The 17366-nt window shown below is 58.0% G+C and overlaps 1 protein-coding gene across 1 annotated transcript in view; it reads left to right on the top strand.

Moving 5' to 3' along the window:
- Prex1 (phosphatidylinositol-3,4,5-trisphosphate dependent Rac exchange factor 1) overlaps positions 1-17366 on the top strand; it is a 101137-nt gene that overhangs the window by 47392 nt on the left and 36379 nt on the right. Inside the window, exons 5-10 of the mRNA XM_042702171.1 lie at positions 1558-1659; positions 7533-7694; positions 11757-11890; positions 13449-13567; positions 15233-15382; positions 17072-17216. Coding sequence (XP_042558105.1) covers positions 1558-1659; positions 7533-7694; positions 11757-11890; positions 13449-13567; positions 15233-15382; positions 17072-17216 — 812 coding nt within the window. The remainder of the gene's footprint in view (positions 1-1557; positions 1660-7532; positions 7695-11756; positions 11891-13448; positions 13568-15232; positions 15383-17071; positions 17217-17366) is intronic.

The raw sequence follows: 17366 nt of genomic DNA, 5'->3' as shown, positions 1-17366 counted from the left end.
ACAAAGGCCTGAGTGTGAGCAGCGTCGGGCTGGTACCTCAGCTGCCGTGGCCTGAACCCCATCTGTGCCGGGGGCACCCATGGCGGCGGGGAGCTAGGGGCCACAGCGGGGCTCCGGCTGCTGCACGCCGCTTCCCACGGAGGCGGGTGTGTTGCAGAGTTCGAGGGCAGCACCCCCGGCTGAGTCCCTGTGGGAAGGAGACAGCCCGTGCCGTTCCAAGCCATGAGCCCGGCTTGCCATGCACGGGAGGGTCCTTGCCTGGCACACTCGGCCCTTGGTAACGCCGTCAGCTCACACCTGCATCTGAGTGTGAGCCCCACCCCCCCACCCCAGGCTTGGACCTGTGCCCAGCGCCGGGTGGGCCCACACCGAGTGTGTGAGTGACAGGCTGGCAGCCCTTCCCCCCAGAATCCAAGTTCACTTCCTGTCTTCTGGGCTGCTGTGGTGGGGGCTGAGGTGCCTTGTTGCCGGGCTGGGGGTGGGGGCGCTGCCACCAGCTCCTTCCTTGCCTTGTTAATTTATGCTTATGGATGTGTTTGGCATCTCATGAGCCCAGGGACCCAGGACCGTGGACCGTAGACACATAACTCAGGGTCCCTGATGTCCAAAACCCTATGCTTGCGTGGGAGAAGTTCCCATTCCAGAGGCTCCAGGAAGAAAGCAGTCCCGAGAGCCGAATGCAGGCTGATCTTGGGGGCCAGATGGGCCAGATGCTTAGCACTGTGGTTCTAAACCTGGAGTCCTCAGCAGCCTGCCTGCTAGAACCCCTCCTTTCCGGCTGGCTTGTTCTGGGGGTGAGCTGAAGTGGAAGATGCCAGCGTCTGCGCTGTGACACCGGCCTGGTCATGGTTTCCAGTGACAGGCCGCTGGTCTCCCCGCCCATGTTAACAGTGCACAGGGTGGTAATGACACTGTATTTTGTCTCTGTGGGGGGAGGACAAAGCAGCCTGGGCTGCCCTGGAGGAGGCAGTACCCGGGGACCAGGGCATTGAGTGACGGCACGGACAGAGCTGGGCACCTGTGAGAGGAGTTAGGTCATCGAGTCCTGGTAAGAGCTGCACCTAACTGGGCTAGCTGGATGGTTGGTATACACTCGGTAGTGCCCACCCGTGAGCCCACTTCCTAGTGAATGGCTGTTTCGACTGCCTCAGCATCTGCTGTTGTAACGCAGCACTAGTGACTGTCCCTGGGTGACGGTTGACAGTCAGCGTGTGCATGACCGGGAGCTGGCAACTGTGCCTGTGAAAGGTAGATGGTAAATGTTTCAGGCTTTGCAACTGTACGGTCTCCACTTGAACTGTTCAAGGCTGCCTTTATAGCTCGAAAGCAGCTGCAGACACTGGGTGATGCCTGTGGTTTGGTCTAAGACTTCTTACCTGCATCCGGCTCCCAGGCCGCCCGGACCTTGAGGTAGGCTTTGTGCTGGGTTGTAGACGATGGCCTTTCCACTTCTCCTCGGGTTGCGAAGTTGCTTTCCAAGTGTCCATCTGTTGCTACATTAGAGCACAGGCGCTGGGCCTTGGGGGCAAGTGATAATGAAGGTCCTTGTCCCTGCAGAGCTGCATGTTGCTGGGAGGCCGGAAGACCACGGACATCCCACTGGAGGGTTACCTGCTGTCCCCGATCCAGCGGATCTGCAAGTACCCACTCCTACTCAAGGTGAGGCTCACCGGGCTCTTCCCCACAGAGGAAGTGTCACAGGAAACCTTCCCTGCACTGGCCTCTGCTACTTCAAGGAGCCGAGGTGTCTGCCGGCAGTGTTGGCTCCCTGCCGGCTGCATCCAGACCAGGCCCTGACCTCCTGCCTGCTCACTTCTTTATACCGTGGAGTCACTCTGATCGCAGGCCTCCTCAAGCTGAGAGTCAGTGGGAGTGTGAGCAGCTCTAGTGCTTCTCAGGAAGTCCGGAGAGTCATCAGACTCTGGCGGGGGGAATGTCACAAATTCTGAGCCATGTGGTTTGACTTGAGCCAATCTCATGAAGCCTTTCCTTGTACTGCTCTGTCTTCTAACCTGCTCAGACCTTTATTTACTGTTCACACAAGTGACCAGCCTCCGAGTAGTGCAGCTGATTGGCTGAGACAGGGTTGTACGTTCCACTCAGGTCCAATGACAGCGAGCAGGGCCATATTGTGTTCTGATTGGCTGAGACACAGTCTTACATTCCAGTCAGGTCTCCTGACAGAGATCGGGGAAGCAATGCTTTGTTCTGATTGGCTGAGACATGGTTGTATGTTCTACTCAGGTCCAGTGACATTGAGCTGAGCAGCAGTGCTGTGTTCTGATTGGCTGAGGACTGGGTCAGTGAACCAGTGACTCTCAGCCAAGACTTGGGTCCTGTACTCTAACCTTGAACTAGTCACTGGAGCCCACAAGGCTGGAAAAGAGGACAGATGGGACCTCTCCCCCCGCTTCCCCCCAAATCTGGGGTGGCTTGGCTTGTGACAGCCATCCATGTGTCTACTTTCTCCTTCTGCTCAGCCACCCTGGCTGGATCTTGAGCAGAGCAGGGTAGATCTGAGTGTGTGGAGACCCAAGGCGTTTGGGTCTCAGCTTCAGAATCCCACTGGGTGCTGCCACCTTGTGCTCCCTATCAGGGTTTTTCAGCTCTAACAAGTGTTGGGTGATGGCAGCTGCCCTGGCTGGCCCCTGGGCTCCCGCTGCTGGTAGCTTATTGAGAACAAAGCAAAACAAAACACATTCAGAAGAAGATGTAACAGGAACCAGCTGTGCCCAGCAGGGCCCAAACCACTCACCGTCCGGCCCCTGATCGGAGCCAAAGGCCGCCTGGGTTTGGGTTCTGGCTCTGGCACTTGTCAGCTATGTGACTTTGAGCCAGCCATGCCACTCCTGCTTCGGTTTCTCCTCTGGAGCATGGATTTGTGCTAAGAGCCCTTCCAACTTGTCAGGACCAGTGAACAGGCGCTGCGGCAACTTGGTCAGCACGGTGACTAGCCTGCTTCGGGAGATGAGGCCACAGCAGGGAAGCCGTGGTGTGACCACTGTCTTCCCAGATCCTCCCCCGACAGGCATTCTGAGCTGCCCAGGTGCTCAGGCATCGGACATACAGCACTTCTTGTTCCCTGTTGAGGCCTAAGACAAGCAGCCTGAGCTCTGTGGCTTTGTGCCAGGCCTGTTCCCTTCCTGGCTTTAGACCGTTGACCATCTACCATCTGAGCCGCTAACCCTTTGGATTCTGGGTCTGGACAAAGTTTGAGGTTCCAGTGGCTCTCAGAGCAGCAAGTTCCAGGACACTTGGGTTGGAACCAGTGCACAGGTGGCTGTGAGGCCTGCATCCGCCTAGAGGTCAGACTCCCGGGAGAACAGGACAGCGTGCAGACCTTCAGTCCCACTGCAGGAGAGGTCCGTAGGAAGTGTGGCGGCTGTGGTTCACCCTCCTCAGCAGAGCTGCTCATGGGGCTGACGTGCCTCTGGGAGCTACTCCTTTTCCTCCTCATGGCTGTGGTTGTGACGGGTGGATGGGGCATCTGGGGAGCTCGGGGCCAGCCAGCAGGACCTCCCATCCCTGTGGGGACTGCACGCCTCCCCCGCTGACAGCAGCCCAATGTCCTGGCCTTTGGTGCTCATGACCAGAGCGTTTGCATCAGTGAGCAGCTGGGTCCGAGGGGACCTTGTTACCCACAAGTGTCTCCTTCCTGTCACATTTTCCAGTGCATTTCTGAAAGGCAACCCTGTGAGCTCCTGCCTGGGATTCAGACTTAGCCTGTCCCCTTGGCCTCCGACACCCCCACAGATGTCCCCTGGCCCCCATGGGCCTCCTTGTCCCCCTGACCTCTGAATGGTGCCAGCCACAGGGTCGGAGTCTGCTGGGAGAGAAGGAGGCAAGAGAGAAAGCCTTTTTGGGAGCAGCCCAAAACTCTGGACTTGAACATTAATGTAAGAACAGCCAGCACATTGTGTCAGCTCTCCAGACCAGCCTGGGATAGATAGTTAGTATTTGCAGGCTTTGTGGAGTTTTCCATCCACGCTTCCAGCCAGGGAGATGATTGGGGTTTTGGGTGATGCCCCTGGTGCACAGCTGGCTGGCCCGAGAGTTGGGACCCAGCACCCTGGCCGCTGCAGGACACTCTCTGAGCACACACGGCTCTTGCTGTGGAGCCCATGGCACGCTGGCTGTTGGCTCCTGTCCCCGGTGCTGCCAGGCAGGTAGAGGGCCGTAGCTAGCTGGAGGGGGTACCACAGTCCCGGCCTCCCTCCTTGCTGGCCGCTGGCTCCCAGCGGCCTTTGCTCCCCAGATCTCAGTGAGCTGGTGGGGCTTCCTTCTGGTCTTCCCATATGTCCACTTGGTCTTGTGATGGCCTTGACCATTCTGGGGCCTTTAAAAAATAAAAACAAAGACAAGAGACTTAAAGGGATATTCAAGGTCTCTTCAGCGATCACTGCGGTAACTCTGGAATGTTCCTAGCACCCCAAAGGAAGCCCCAGGCCTACCAGCAGTCCCTTTTCCTCCTCAGCCACGAACGGTAACTTGGCTTCGTTCTGTGTCTGGGAATGGACCTCTTCTGGATCTCTCATAAACGGAGTTAATACTTGTCTCTTCGTGCCTTGGCTTCTTTAGCATCGGGTAGCCTGTGTTTGTACTCTACTCCTTTTTATGGCTGAATGAGATTCCACGCTGTGGCTGGACCTTTATTTACGCTGTGTCCGCTTTCTGTGCAGATCTATGTCTCTGTGAACGTCCATGGACATGGTTTTGGATGGGCTTTCCCACGACTTCCACTCTCCCCTCTGTGCTGATGATGTTGGCTGGGGACCCTCCCCGCTGCCCCGTCCCCCAACACCAGGCTTCTCCTGCACACAGCGGCGGGCCTGCAGCTCTTATTTAGCAAGCCCCTCACCAGTGCTGGCACCCCTCTGCCTCAGACGCCGCCCCCCCCCCCCATGGCTTCCTCAGGCAGCAGTGCCTCCTTCCTCCAATTCACTCAGGACAGACTGGAACCCTCTTTGACACCTGCCCCCCCCCCCCCAGCTCCTACCTCCCCCATCCTCCAGGATCCCCCACCCTCCTGCCTCAGTCTCCCCCTCCCACTCCTTCCCTCTGCCCTGACTCACCCCCCCCCCAAGCTCTCACCCCCCCCCCCCCCAGGTCCCCACTTCTGGCTCCTACCTGCCCCCACCCCAGCCTGGCTCCCACTTCCTTCCCCTGTCCCCAGCTCCTATCTCCCCCCCCCCCCAACCCACCCCACCCATGCCCAGCCCCAGAGGAAGTCCTGCCAGCTCCACCTCAGCACCTGCCCAGGGCCTGACCACTTCCTAGCTCCTGTGTCCCCCTCTCCCCATGGCCTGCTGTGGCTCCTGGCAGACTTCCCACACGCCCCTCCCCAGGCCCTCCCCCCATCCCACGCATTCGGAGGTTCATGCTGAAAATCCCCTGCCAGGCCCTTCACCAGCTCACCCTCGTGTCCTCTCTGTCTCCTCCTCTTGCTTTGGTTTTGCTCAGCCACTCTTGGCTCCCTGAGGGTTTGTGAACACCCCGGGCAGGATCCTGCCTCAGGGCCTTTGCACGTGCTGTTGCCTCTGCCTGGGACGTTGTTGCCCAGGTATCCCAGAACTCCCTCCCTGGACTTGGTCCAGCCTTGCTGCCTGGATGTCCTGATCTCAGGGGCCTTCTTCCCTGGCCACCTCCGTGACAGGACCACGCGGTCCCCTTCCTGTCCCCTCACCCTGCTTTTGCTTTTGTCTCTCCTGGTGTGCTGGCTGCCCACCCTGCGGCTGTTCATCCTGCGGCCATGCTGGTCAGTGAGTGCGGAGCTGTCCACGGTGGCAGCTGCCCCAGTAGAAAACTCCGCATTGGGTGTTTTTGCAGAATGTGCCCGGTGTGCCCTGGGCATCCGGGTCTCTGCACCTCCCCTCCCCTGCCTGGTGGGGTGACACAGCCATCCCCCAAGCTCTGCAGGGGACCTTGCCATCCGGTGGCAGGCTGTCATGGCAGCTGGCCACAGCTGGCCGGGCCAGCGACCCCGGGAGCACCAAGTGGGGTCCACGGCTGGGGGATGGCGAGGGCACTTCCTGGAAGGGTGTGTGTCCCGGATGCAGACAGGTTTCCCCTTCCCCCCTTGAGGCTCCCTTTTAGGGCCACATGAGGAGACCAGGCAAGCTGCATGGGAGGTGAGCGCACAGGACAGCCTTCCAAGTGGGCGCGCGGGGTCTGGCCTCTCCCCGCAGATCTCTCTTCTGCAGCCTCCTGGGGCCCTCCAGGAAAAGCTGCAGGCACTGCTGGATGGGGCTTTGGTGAGGAGGAGGATGTAGAGCTCCTGCTGGGCAGGGACTCAGCCTGGTGACCGCTCCCTGGGTCATCTTCCTTTCCCCACCTCTTCATCTTCCAGGCCCTTGGGGACCCTGGGCCTTCCCTGGGCCCCAGTGAGACTGAACAAACAGGTGGATGGGCAGTTGCCACAGGCATGTGTGTCTGGCTGTTGGTCTGGCGTTGGAGGCCCTTGTGCCAAGCTACTTCTCTTGGTGGGGCTGTGAGGGGGGGAGCGCCCAGGGTGGCCTGCTCAGAGCTGCACCCCTGGTAGCCCCCCGGGGCCCACATCCTCCCTGCCTGGAAGCCCTCCTCACGGCTGCTCAAGAAACCACAGGACAGCAGGCGGGCGGATGCCAGGGCGGTCACCGCCCTGCTGCAGGGGGCTTCCGCTGCCGCCCTGGCCCTGCAGGGTGGCGGTGGCCTCACGGCCTCCCCTCTGGTGGCCAAGGGCTCCCCAGGGCCTGCCCTGCTCAGACGCTGCCCTGCTCAGATGTGGGGGTTGTTTGCACTGGGCCTGCCGAAGCCCATGGCAACCCACCAAGCCCACGCTGCGCCTCTGGCTCTGCTCTGTGCCTCAGTTTCCTCCCTGTGAGAGAGAATAACTGGCCCCTCCCTGGATCAGCCTGTACAAAAAGTTAGTGATACCTCATGCCAACAAAGATCCTGGTGGTGGTGGGCATGCCTGTCATCACAGCCACCGGGGAGGTAGAAGTAGGAGGATGGTGATCTGAGGCCCGCCCTGGGGGAAACTGTGAGATCTGACCTGGAAAATAACGAAAGGGGGAAATGCTGAGGCGTGGATCAGGTGGTAGAATGCCTGCTTAGCAAGCACGAGGTCCTGAGTTCCAACCTTAGCACCGCCCCCTCCCCCCGCCAGCAAAGAGACCTGTGACCTGCCCGTCTCGAAGTCTTCCTGTCTTTGCTCCACTCCTCACTTACCTCCTTGCTGTTCTTCGTTATGTACCATTCCTTCTACCCATCATATTCTTCCCTCAGATTTTCAGCCAAGGTCTCTGCTCAGATGTCCCCTAACACCCCCCCCCCCCCCCCCCCCCCGCCATATGAAACAGCACTTCCTGATCCCTCGATTCCGGCTCCTCTCCCTGGTCTTTCTCTGACTGACCTGCTGTCTACTTAGCGTCTTCACTTTGCCCCTCTGCCGGTCCATCGCCGGGCCAGGCGAGGTGATGTTCGTTCTGTCACTGCTCGGGTGATTGCCGCTGAGCCAGGGCTGAGCTCCTTTCCTGTCCCCCGCCTCGGTGCAGGAGCTGGCCAAGAGGACCCCCGGCAAGCACCCGGACCACCCCGCAGTGCAGAGTGCCCTGCAGGCCATGAAGACGGTGTGCGCCAACATCAACGAGACCAAGCGGCAGATGGAGAAGCTGGAAGCGCTGGAGCAGCTGCAGTCACACATCGAGGGCTGGGAGGTGCGTCTCGCGGGGCCGCAGCCCACAAGGGGCCCGGGGCCCGGGGCGGGGTTCAGGCCACGCCGCCGTGGCGGATTCTCCACCAGAGTCAACACAGAAATCCAGGTTTTGAGTTTTCTCTGGAAAACCTGGTACCTCTCTGGGCCCTGTGCCCCCCAGCAGCTGCCTCTGGCCCCCCAGCCCTCCCTGTACCCCACTCTGCTGCACGCTGCCCTACCTGCCAGGTGTGCAACTTGAAAAAAAAAGGCTGTGCTGAGATTTGAACTCAGGGCCTTATGCTTGCTAGGTAAGTGCTCCACTGCTGAGCCACGCCTCTAGCCCACTTTTTATTGGTTATTATTATTATTATTTTTGGTCGGTGGTGGGGCCTGAACTCTGGGCCTAGCACTGTCCTTCAGCTCTTCAGCTCAAGGCTAGCACTCTACCACTTGAGCCACAGTGCCACTTCTGGCTTTTTCTGCTTATGTGGTGCCAAGGAATGGAACCCAGGGCCTCATGCATGCAAGGCAAGCGCTCTATCACTGAACCACCTTCCCAGCCCTATTGGTTGTTTTGAAATGGGGGTTTGATTCCTGCCTATGTGCCAGTCCTAGGCTTGAACTCAGGACCTGAGTGCTGCCTCTGAGCTTTCTTTGTTCAAGGCTAGTACTCTTACCACTTAAAGCCACGGCTCCACTTCCTGCTCTTTAGTGGTTAATTGAAGAGGAGAGTCTCATGGACTTTGCTGCCTAGGCTGGCTTTGAACCTTGGTCCTCAGTTCTCAGACTCCTGAGTAGGAGCAGGGAGGATTACAGGCGTGAGCCGTCTGTGTCCAGCCACACATGCCTATTTTATGCTTCCCACCGTAGCTGGGATGACAGGTGTGTGCCACCATGCCCAGCTTTGTCTGTTAAGATTGAGTCTGGCGAGCTTCTCTGGAACCTGTGATCTCTGGTGCTCAGCCTCCTCTGTGGGTAGGATTACAGGTGTGAGCTACCAGCACTGCAGCTGCTGGCTGTAGCTTCCGACTCAGGACTCGAGAGTAGCTTGTGAACGTCTACCGCAGGAGAGAAGGCCGCTCAGATGCGTCTTTCCCGGGACCCCAGGACACATTTCATATCTGAACCCCAGGGTGCTCATCCAGCACTCAGCAGCTGCTCAGTGAACGGTGTGACTTCCTCAGGATTGTGATTTTGTGAGAGGACGTGCTGGGGTTTGCACTCAGCCTACACTCCCCCGCCAGGCACTCTACCACTCCACCACCTCCAGCCCTTGAGGTTGTGAGGTTGTCTGTGATGTATTTGCTTGAGCCTCCCCGTCCCCTTAGATTATTAGACACTTCTTAGGAGCCTATAGGAGGAAATGGGGGGAAAAAAAGAAATCAAAGCCTCAGCTTGGAGCTGTGGGAGCCGGAGATGAAAGGCTCTGGCCGGACACTGCCGGAGGCACCGGGGATTTTTCTGGCTGGGTTTGGGATTTAGAGTTCTTTTCCTGAGCTTCGGGATCCCACACGCACTGCCTGGTGGCGGGAGGCTGAGGCCTGGCTGCTACGCCCCTCTGCGGGGTGCCTTCAGCTCCCTGGAGGCCTCCGGGGTCACCCATGAAAATACTGGGTTCTGCACAGAAGCCGTGTTTTGGGGTGAAGCTGGCCCAGCAGCTGGTGCGCTCAGTGCTTTCATCTGGGGGCATCAGCCTTGCCTTGTGGCCTCCACTGCACCAGCAGTGTCCCACCTGTAGGAGGTGGCAGCTTGCGAGTTCAAGGCCAGTCTGGGCTTTGCAGCAAGCTCCCCCCCCTCCACTTTCAGGTGTTGCCGGTGTCACTGGTCTGTGGGTGTGGGTCATGGCATGGCCTCCGGGGGCCTGGCTGGCCGGGGGCTCTTCCCCTGCCCCTTCCTCCCTCCCCTGGCGGCCCCAGCCTTGTTCTTTCTGTTAGATACTAAAGGAAGGGAGAGGGAGGGAGCAAGACACCTCCACTGCCAGAGCCCCTGGGTTTAGCACCATCAGTGTCTGTCTTGCTCACCAGGCAGAGAACAAGGCTGAGGTTGAGGCCCAGGGACTCAGGGATGGACCATAAATACAAGTCATCCTGTATGCTTCTCTGTCCCTGGTGTCTGGATCCCTGTGGGACAGGCCTCCTCCCCTGCTTGGGTGCTCCTGCCCTGGATTAGAGACTTGGATTTATTAGGGGAAACACTTCTGGGCTGTCCCTCCCACCCCTAGGCAGCCTGGGGGAAGGGAGGGGAGGGGAGGGATGGAAGGAGGAGGTGAAGGGGAGGGAAAAGGTGGGAGGGAGAGGGAAAGGGAGTGGTCACACCCCAGCTGACTCCCTTACAGCAAGTCCCTTTACCACCGTGTGCCTCAATTTCCCTCTGTGTGATGAGACAGCTTCTGAGGGCTCCCTGAGTCTGCAGAGGGCATTGGGATTAGCTCACGAGGCTTTGATTTCCTTCCTCCCTCCCTCCCTCCCTCCCCCTCCCCCTCCCCCTTCCCCTCTCTCTTTCTCCCTTCCTTCCTTCCTTCCCTCCCTCCCTCCCCCCTCCCTCTTTCCCTCCCTTCCTTGCTTCCTTCCTTCCTTGCTTCCTTCCTTCCTTGCTTCCTTCCTTCCTTCCTTCCTTCCTTCCTTCCTTCCTTCCTTCCTTCCTTGCTTCCTTCCTTCCTTCCTTGCTTCCTTCCTTCCTTCCTTCCTTCCTTCCTTCCTTCCTTCCTTCCTTCCTTCCTTCCTTTCTTTCTTTCTTTCTTGTTTCTTCGGTCTTGGGTTTGAATTCAGGACTTGGGCGCTGTCCCTGAGCTTCTCTGTTCTCAGGGCTAGCACTCTACCACTTGAGCCACAGCACCACTTCAGTTTTATCTGTGCATGTGGTACTGAGGAATCGAACCCAGAGCTTCCTGCATGCCAGGCAAGCCGCTCTACCATTAAGCCCACATTCCCAGCCCCTGGTTTTATTTTCTGCGGCACTGCGGTAGACCCTGGGCCTTGGACACACTGAGCACTGGGCTTCGTGTCCACTTACAGCGTCCAGGCCTCGCCACCTGTCCATGCGTCAGCCTCATGGTGCGTGGCTGTGCCCCTGGGAGGCCTCCTCTGCCTCACTGACCTCTCAGTGCCCAGCCGGCCCCGTGTGCCTGGGTTCCAGGCCTCCGGGAATGGGCTGCTGGCTTCCGGCAGGGCTGGTGTGGAGGGTTCCTCTCCGCACAGCCTGTGGGCGCTGCTGGAGGGTGGTCCTGGCTAGGGAGGGGAGGCCGCTGTGGGCCCCTCCCCGTCTCTGAGATGGCCTGGACAGCGTGGTTTGGGATGGGTGACCTGGGTGACCTGGACTACTGCTCCTGCCAAGCCTCAGTGTCCCCCAGAGCCTGAGGGCTGCTGGACAGAGAGGTAAGGTGAGGGAGGACTCGGTCCACCCCTGCTGATGGCCTGACCAGGGAGTCTGGCTTGTCCTTTAGGAGGTGGCACTTTGTGAGGAGATTCAAACAATCAAGATACACACACACACACACACACACACACACACACACACACACACACACACACACACACACACACACACACACACACACACACACACACAGAGCCAGGCGCTGGTGGCTCACACCTGTCATCCTAGCTACTCGGGAGGCTGAGATCTGAGGATCATAGTTCAAAGCCAGCCCGGGCAGGAAAGTCCATGAGACTCTTTATCTCCAATGAACCACCAGAAAACCAGAAGTGGCGCTGTGGCTCAAGTGGTAAAAGTGCTCACCTGGAGCTGAAAAATTAAGGGATAGCACCCAGGCCCAGACCCTATCACCATCAAAAGTAAAAAATACAAGGGGATCTAGTAGACAATAGAAACACCCCAAACAGAGCCCAAGGGACCCAGCAGGGCCGGAGGACCTGCCATTGGCCGTGTGGTGGCCTCTGTGCTCTGGGACAGGGCCCGCAGCCCCAGGATGGCGCAGGCTAGCTCAATGTCATCCACTCTTGGCAGAGGCGCCTGGAGAGGCGGGCATGGGGCTTTGGAGGTGTGGCGGGGAGGGGTAGGGAAGGATGGGTCTGGCTGGCACTGTCCCAGGTTTGGTCACTCACTGCCTCTCCTGGCTGCCCAGGGCTCCAACCTCACGGACATCTGCACCCAGCTGCTCCTGCAGGGCACCTTGCTGAAAATCTCTGCGGGCAACATCCAGGAGCGAGCCTTCTTCCTCTTTGACAACCTCCTCGTCTACTGCAAGCGGAAATCCAGGTGATGAGGCGGGCGGGGGGGGGGGGGGTGGTGGTGGTGGTGGTGGGCTCATTGTTGTGATCTGGAGGTCAGGAGTCCTTAAATAGGACAGTATAGTTATCAAGAGAAGTAGTGTCATGAGGCCACATTAAAGGGAAGAACTGCTGCTCATCAAAAGACACCGTGAAGGGGGCAAAAAGGCACACAGACACTGGGAGAACCTTGGTAAGGCGCAGGGTGGCCTGGGTGCTGGCAGGGTGGTGGGTTGTTAGGCAAGCCTCCCCACCCCCAATTTTGTACGTTAAAAGTTGACTAGTGTGCAGCCACACCGTGCCACAGCCCTTCCTGTGTGATGTGGCTGCTCTAGGGCTACAGAACAGAGTTGAGAATCTTACTGACTCCATGTGGCCTGAGAAATGGGAAGTGTTCACTGGGTGAACCCACTACACTGTCAACAACAAAACAGACAACCAGCCATGGGTCAGGGACGGTCATTGGGAAAGAGACCCTGAGGGTTGGTGGACTCCAGGGGTGTTCATCAATGTGTGATGACTACCCCAGCCTGCCCCACGGTGGCCAAGAGAAAAAGGGTCCCAGGGCCGGAGGATGTGGGGACACTAGAATGTTCCTCCACTGCTGGCCCTGCTGCTGGAGACTGGGCAGTTCCTCCTGGGGCTGAGCTTGTGTGCCACTCATGACACAGGGGTCCCGCCCCAGGCTTCTAGTGCACCTCCCCTCCCCCAGGATGCGTGGCAGGAAGAGCGTGTTACTGCTGCACCCAGCCAGGTCCTCAACTCGTGGTCAGGTGGTTGAACAAGGAAGCCAGATGCTCACAGACTTGCTGTGACCTCAGTTGCTGGAAGTTCAGAAATAGCAAAGCAGAGAGGGCTGGGCATGGTGGTGCATGCCTGTAAACCCAACTGCTCAGGGGACAGAAATAGGATCGCCGTTGGAGGCCAGCCTGGCAAGATTTAGCAGGACCTCATCTCCACAAATAAGCTAGTGTGGTGGTCCAGCTACTTGGGAGGCAGAGGTCCAGAGAGGTCTGAGGCTGGTCTGGGCCAAAAAGGCCCTGTGAAAGCAGAGTGAGTGATGGCTCTGAGTTCAGTTCCCTGCGACCACCAACAAAGAGACCATGAAAAGTGAGGTGAATGTGGGATGAACGTGAGGGTGGCGTTGACCCTCCGTGGGGTAGCGGCCGGGGCTGCCTGGGGTGAAAAGCATTGACGCAGTTGTGTTCACTGTAAAAGTTAAGTGAACTGCATGCTTCTTTGGGCATTTTCTGTATGGATTTCTGCACAAACTGTGTGTGCGTGTGTGTGTGTGTGTGTGTGTGTGTGTGTAAGACACGCACAGATCGTCATTCTTCTCATCTCTGTAGCTGCAGCGTGCCCCACCGGTGTCCTGCATCCCCCGCTGCAGGGAATCTCCGAGCTGCACAGCTGGCCCTGCCCCCCCCCCCCCCCAGCCCGTGTCTCCAGCTCATCTCCACTTCCGCTTGGTGGGGGGGTCACCAGCCTCTCTGTCACCGTCCCCTGCAGGAATTGTGACTCCCCCCCCCCCCCCCCCCGTCTTTCAGAGTCACTGGGAGTAAGAAATCCACCAAAAGGACCAAATCCATCAATGGCTCCCTGTACATCTTCAGGGGTCGAATCAACACTGAAGTTATGGAGGTGGAGAACGTGGAAGATGGGACAGGTGGGCCCCGCTTGCTACCCACCAGCCTGGCCAGCCTGGCCTGGCCCGGCTCAGCACTGCCTTTGCTGGTTTTCACTCTTCCCCTTGGTTGATGAATGTAAAAAGCTACCCACAGAAAGGGACACCGGGTCTCACCCTCGAGCTGAGAAACAAAGCAGCATGCCTCGATTCTTCACAGACGTTGTCTCCTTCTCTCTGAAGGCACCAAGTCTGAAATGTGTGACAATCATTTTCTTGCTGCTTAGAAGTATTTATAGTCAGGCGCTGGTGGCTCATGCCTTGTAATCCTAGCTGTTCAGGAGGCTGAAATCTGAGGATGCTGTTTGAAGCCATCTTGGGCAGAAAAGTCTCCGAGACGTCATTTCCAAAATAACTAGCAAAAAGCTGGACTGGAGGTATGGCTAAACTGGTAGAACACCTACCTTGAGTAAACAAGCTAAGTGATTGCAAAACTCTAAATTCAAGTCGTCATACCAGCATAAAATAAGTGTTTTTTAAAACCTCTTAGATATTCCTTATTGAGCAATTAAAAATTTTCTAGTTTTGAACTTTACAGAGATACATGATTATGTACATTTAACTTTTCTTTTTTTTTTTGGTACTGGGGATCGAACCCAGGACGTTGCACTTGCTAGGTAAGCGCTTTGCCACTGAGCTACATCCCAGCCCGATTACGTACATTTAAATGGCTTTAAAAATGCACCTGGTTTTGTGCATGTAGGGTTTTCGGACAGTCAGAAAATGCTGTTTTCATTGTGTCACCTGCTGCTTCTGCTCCACACCTGGTGGGGTGGGTTTGTGCCTGTGCACGCGGCTCCCCAGGGCATACCACCTGTTGTGTGGCTGTTGCTCAATTCACCTGTTCTTTGGGTGGTGAGAACTGGGCTGTTTGTGCCATTCACTGCCATCTTGTGGCAGTTTCTAGTGCTCTTGGGCTCATTTTGAGTGGGGCTTCCACTTGGTGTGGAACCACAGACCTTTCAGTCCCACGACACCTGTGGGCCCAGATGTCCCTGCATAGAGCAGCTGTGCTGCAACAGGGCTGCCTGCTCCTGTCCAGCCACAGTGTAGAGTTGTCAGTACACTGAGGGCCGAAGGAATCTCAGGGCCCAGTGGATGGCGAGGAGGCCTCAGGCCTGTGTTGTTGAGAAGTTGAAAGTCTTTGGTTTGGTTTTTTGTGTTTGTGCTGGTCCTGGGGCTTGAACTCAGGGCGTGGGCACTGTCCTTGATCTTTTGTGCTTAAGGCTAGCGCTCTACCACTTTGAGCCATAGCTCCACTTCTGGTTTTCTGGTGGTTCATTGGAGGTAAGAGTCTCACAGACTTTCCTGCCCAGGCTGGCTTTGAACTGCGATCTTCAGATCTCAGCCGTCTGAGTAGCTAGGATGACAGGCGAGAGCCACCAGTGCTCAGCAAGTCAGGGATCTTTGTAGCAGTTCTTCCTTGAGTGTGGGAGCAAAACTAGGAGAGGGAGCATATGGAAGAGCTGAAAGTTCAACTCTCAAACCCTGCCTTGGCAGTGGCCCTCTCCCTCTCCCCCATGTTGGAGTGCCAGGCTGGGCCTGCCTGGCTCCCACCATGTTGTGGGTCCTTGGGGTCACGTGGGGTCACCTGGGGTCACATGGCCGCATCTGTACTGAGCCCCCTTTGCCTCCTGCCCCTGGCAGCCGATTACCACAGCAATGGCTACACCGTCACCAATGGCTGGAAGATCCACAACACCGCCAAGAACAAGTGGTTTGTCTGCATGGCCAAGACGGCGGAAGAGAAACAGAAGTGGCTGGACGCCATCATCCGGGAGCGGGAGCAGCGTGAGAGTGAGTGGGGCCTGGGCTGTGTGTCTCCCGCAGGCAGCGGGCTGGGCCTGGGGACAGGCCGGAGCTGTGGGAAGCAGGTGTGGGTGGGCAGGGAGCCCCGGGACTGTGCTGGCACTTGTGGTGCCCGAGAGGTGGCAGGTGGTGCAGCTCAGCCCAGACAGGTGATCACCCATGAGCCCTCGGGAATGCCCGCTTTCTCCTTTGACCGAGGTTTTCTCTGCTTACTGGTCACCGAATCGAAGCCTGGGGGGGGAGGGGCCTGCAGGGCTTCCATTAAGCCAGGGCAGGCGGGGACTGGGGGTGGGCTCTGAGCTCCTGTGCTGGGATTGCCGTGGTTGGGAGGAAGGGACGAGTCACGTTCGCTCCCAGGCCTCAGTGTCTCGTATGACAATGGGGACAGAAGGCTGCAGCTTTGGGCTTGGCCGTACTCGGGAATATCTCCCAGGACCCCCTGCATGTCCCAGTTTTAGAGGACTCCAGCTGGCTTCCTGCTGCGCATGTCTGGCTGGCCCGTGAGCCCAGCTTGCTTGCCAGCGCAGTTCTTCCCGTCCTTTACGCTGCCTGACCCGCTCCTTCCCTCGTTCCTCAGTGGCAGTGGGAATCCACAGGCCCCGTAAATTCTGCCTTGCACACCTGCTTCCCTCCTCTCCCTCCTCCCACCCACGTCCAAGTCACAGGCCCAGGAGGGGTCTGGCATGGCCCCCTCCTTGGGTACTTTTTCTAGAGAGCGTAGATACCTGGATCTTGTTGCATTAAAAATGTATTAAAAAGCTAAGTGATGGTGGTTGATGCCTGTCACCTTAGCTACTCAGGAGCTCTGAGGATCATGGTTCAAAGCTAGCTTATATAGGAAAGACTACAACGCTCTTAATTCTAACTAGCAAGCCAGAAGTGGAGCTGTGGCTCAAGTGGTAGAGCACCAGCCTTGAGTGAAAAAAAACCTAAGGGACCACACCCAGGCCCTGAGTTCAAGCCCAGGTTACGTGTACACACACTAAATTAAAATGTCTCCAGCCAAAGAAACTTGTAACCCTGGTAGGACAAGGTTAGGTCTGCCTGCTGGCACGGTCAGGATGGAGTGTAGGGACCCTGGCTGGACCAGGCTGGGCCATGTCTTTCTGGCTCGAATCCAGGCTGGGGTCAGCCCAGGCATGTGCAGTTGAGCTGGGGGTGGCGTGAAGGGGGCCTTGCCAGGAGGATTGTCTGGGGCTGGGTGCACAGGGATGGGTGTGGTTTGGAGCCTAGCTTTGGACTGGACCCAGGTGTCCCGAGCTCAGCTGGGCTGCACCGCTTTCAGCTCAGCAGCTTCTCGGTTTCCTTGTCTGGGCAGTGATCATGGTGCCTGTCATTCAGGTTTTGGTGAAGAGCATACTGAGCACAGTGGGTGCTGTGGAGGCGTTTTCTATGATAATGCTAATTGTCATTAGTACTGTTACTGTTACCGCCGAGGCCCGATGAGGTCTGTGTAGAAGCCTGGGCACCGCGTCTGGTGTCTTTCGGCCGCTGCCTCGGGTCAGACAGCCCTTCAGGTTGCTTGGGGTGGAGGCCGTGGAGGTGAAGCAGCCCGTGGCAGGGGTTCGGAGCAGTACCTGGAGACCCGACCGGTTCAGTGCCATGGTGCGGGCAGGCGGCTGCCCTGGTCCGCCCGGGTCCCGCGTCCTCTCTGTTGCTGACGCTGCCCCCTCACAGGCCTGAAGCTGGGCATGGAGCGCGATGCCTACGTCATGATCGCAGAGAAGGGGGAGAAGCTGTACCACATGATGAGCAAGAAGGTGAGCCTCATCAAGGACCGGCGGAGAAAGCTGAGCACCGTGCCCAAGTGCTTCCTCGGCAAGTGAGTGGCCCGCCCACCCCGGCCCTGCTCTCCGGCCGGAGCCCCCCCGCCCTGCGCAGCCCTGCGCACCGCAGTCCAGCCCTGCGCAGCCCTGCGCACCGCAGTCCAGCCCTACGCAGCCCTGCGCACCGCAGTCCAGCCCTGGGCCTC

Source organism: Dipodomys spectabilis, unplaced genomic scaffold (assembly GCF_019054845.1).
Source record: "Dipodomys spectabilis isolate Male_0828 unplaced genomic scaffold, ASM1905484v1 ptg000317l, whole genome shotgun sequence".
Classification (NCBI taxonomy): Eukaryota; Metazoa; Chordata; class Mammalia; order Rodentia; family Heteromyidae; genus Dipodomys; species Dipodomys spectabilis.
Note: the sequence above shows the minus strand (reverse complement) of the source record. Positions and strands in the feature narration are given on the sequence as shown.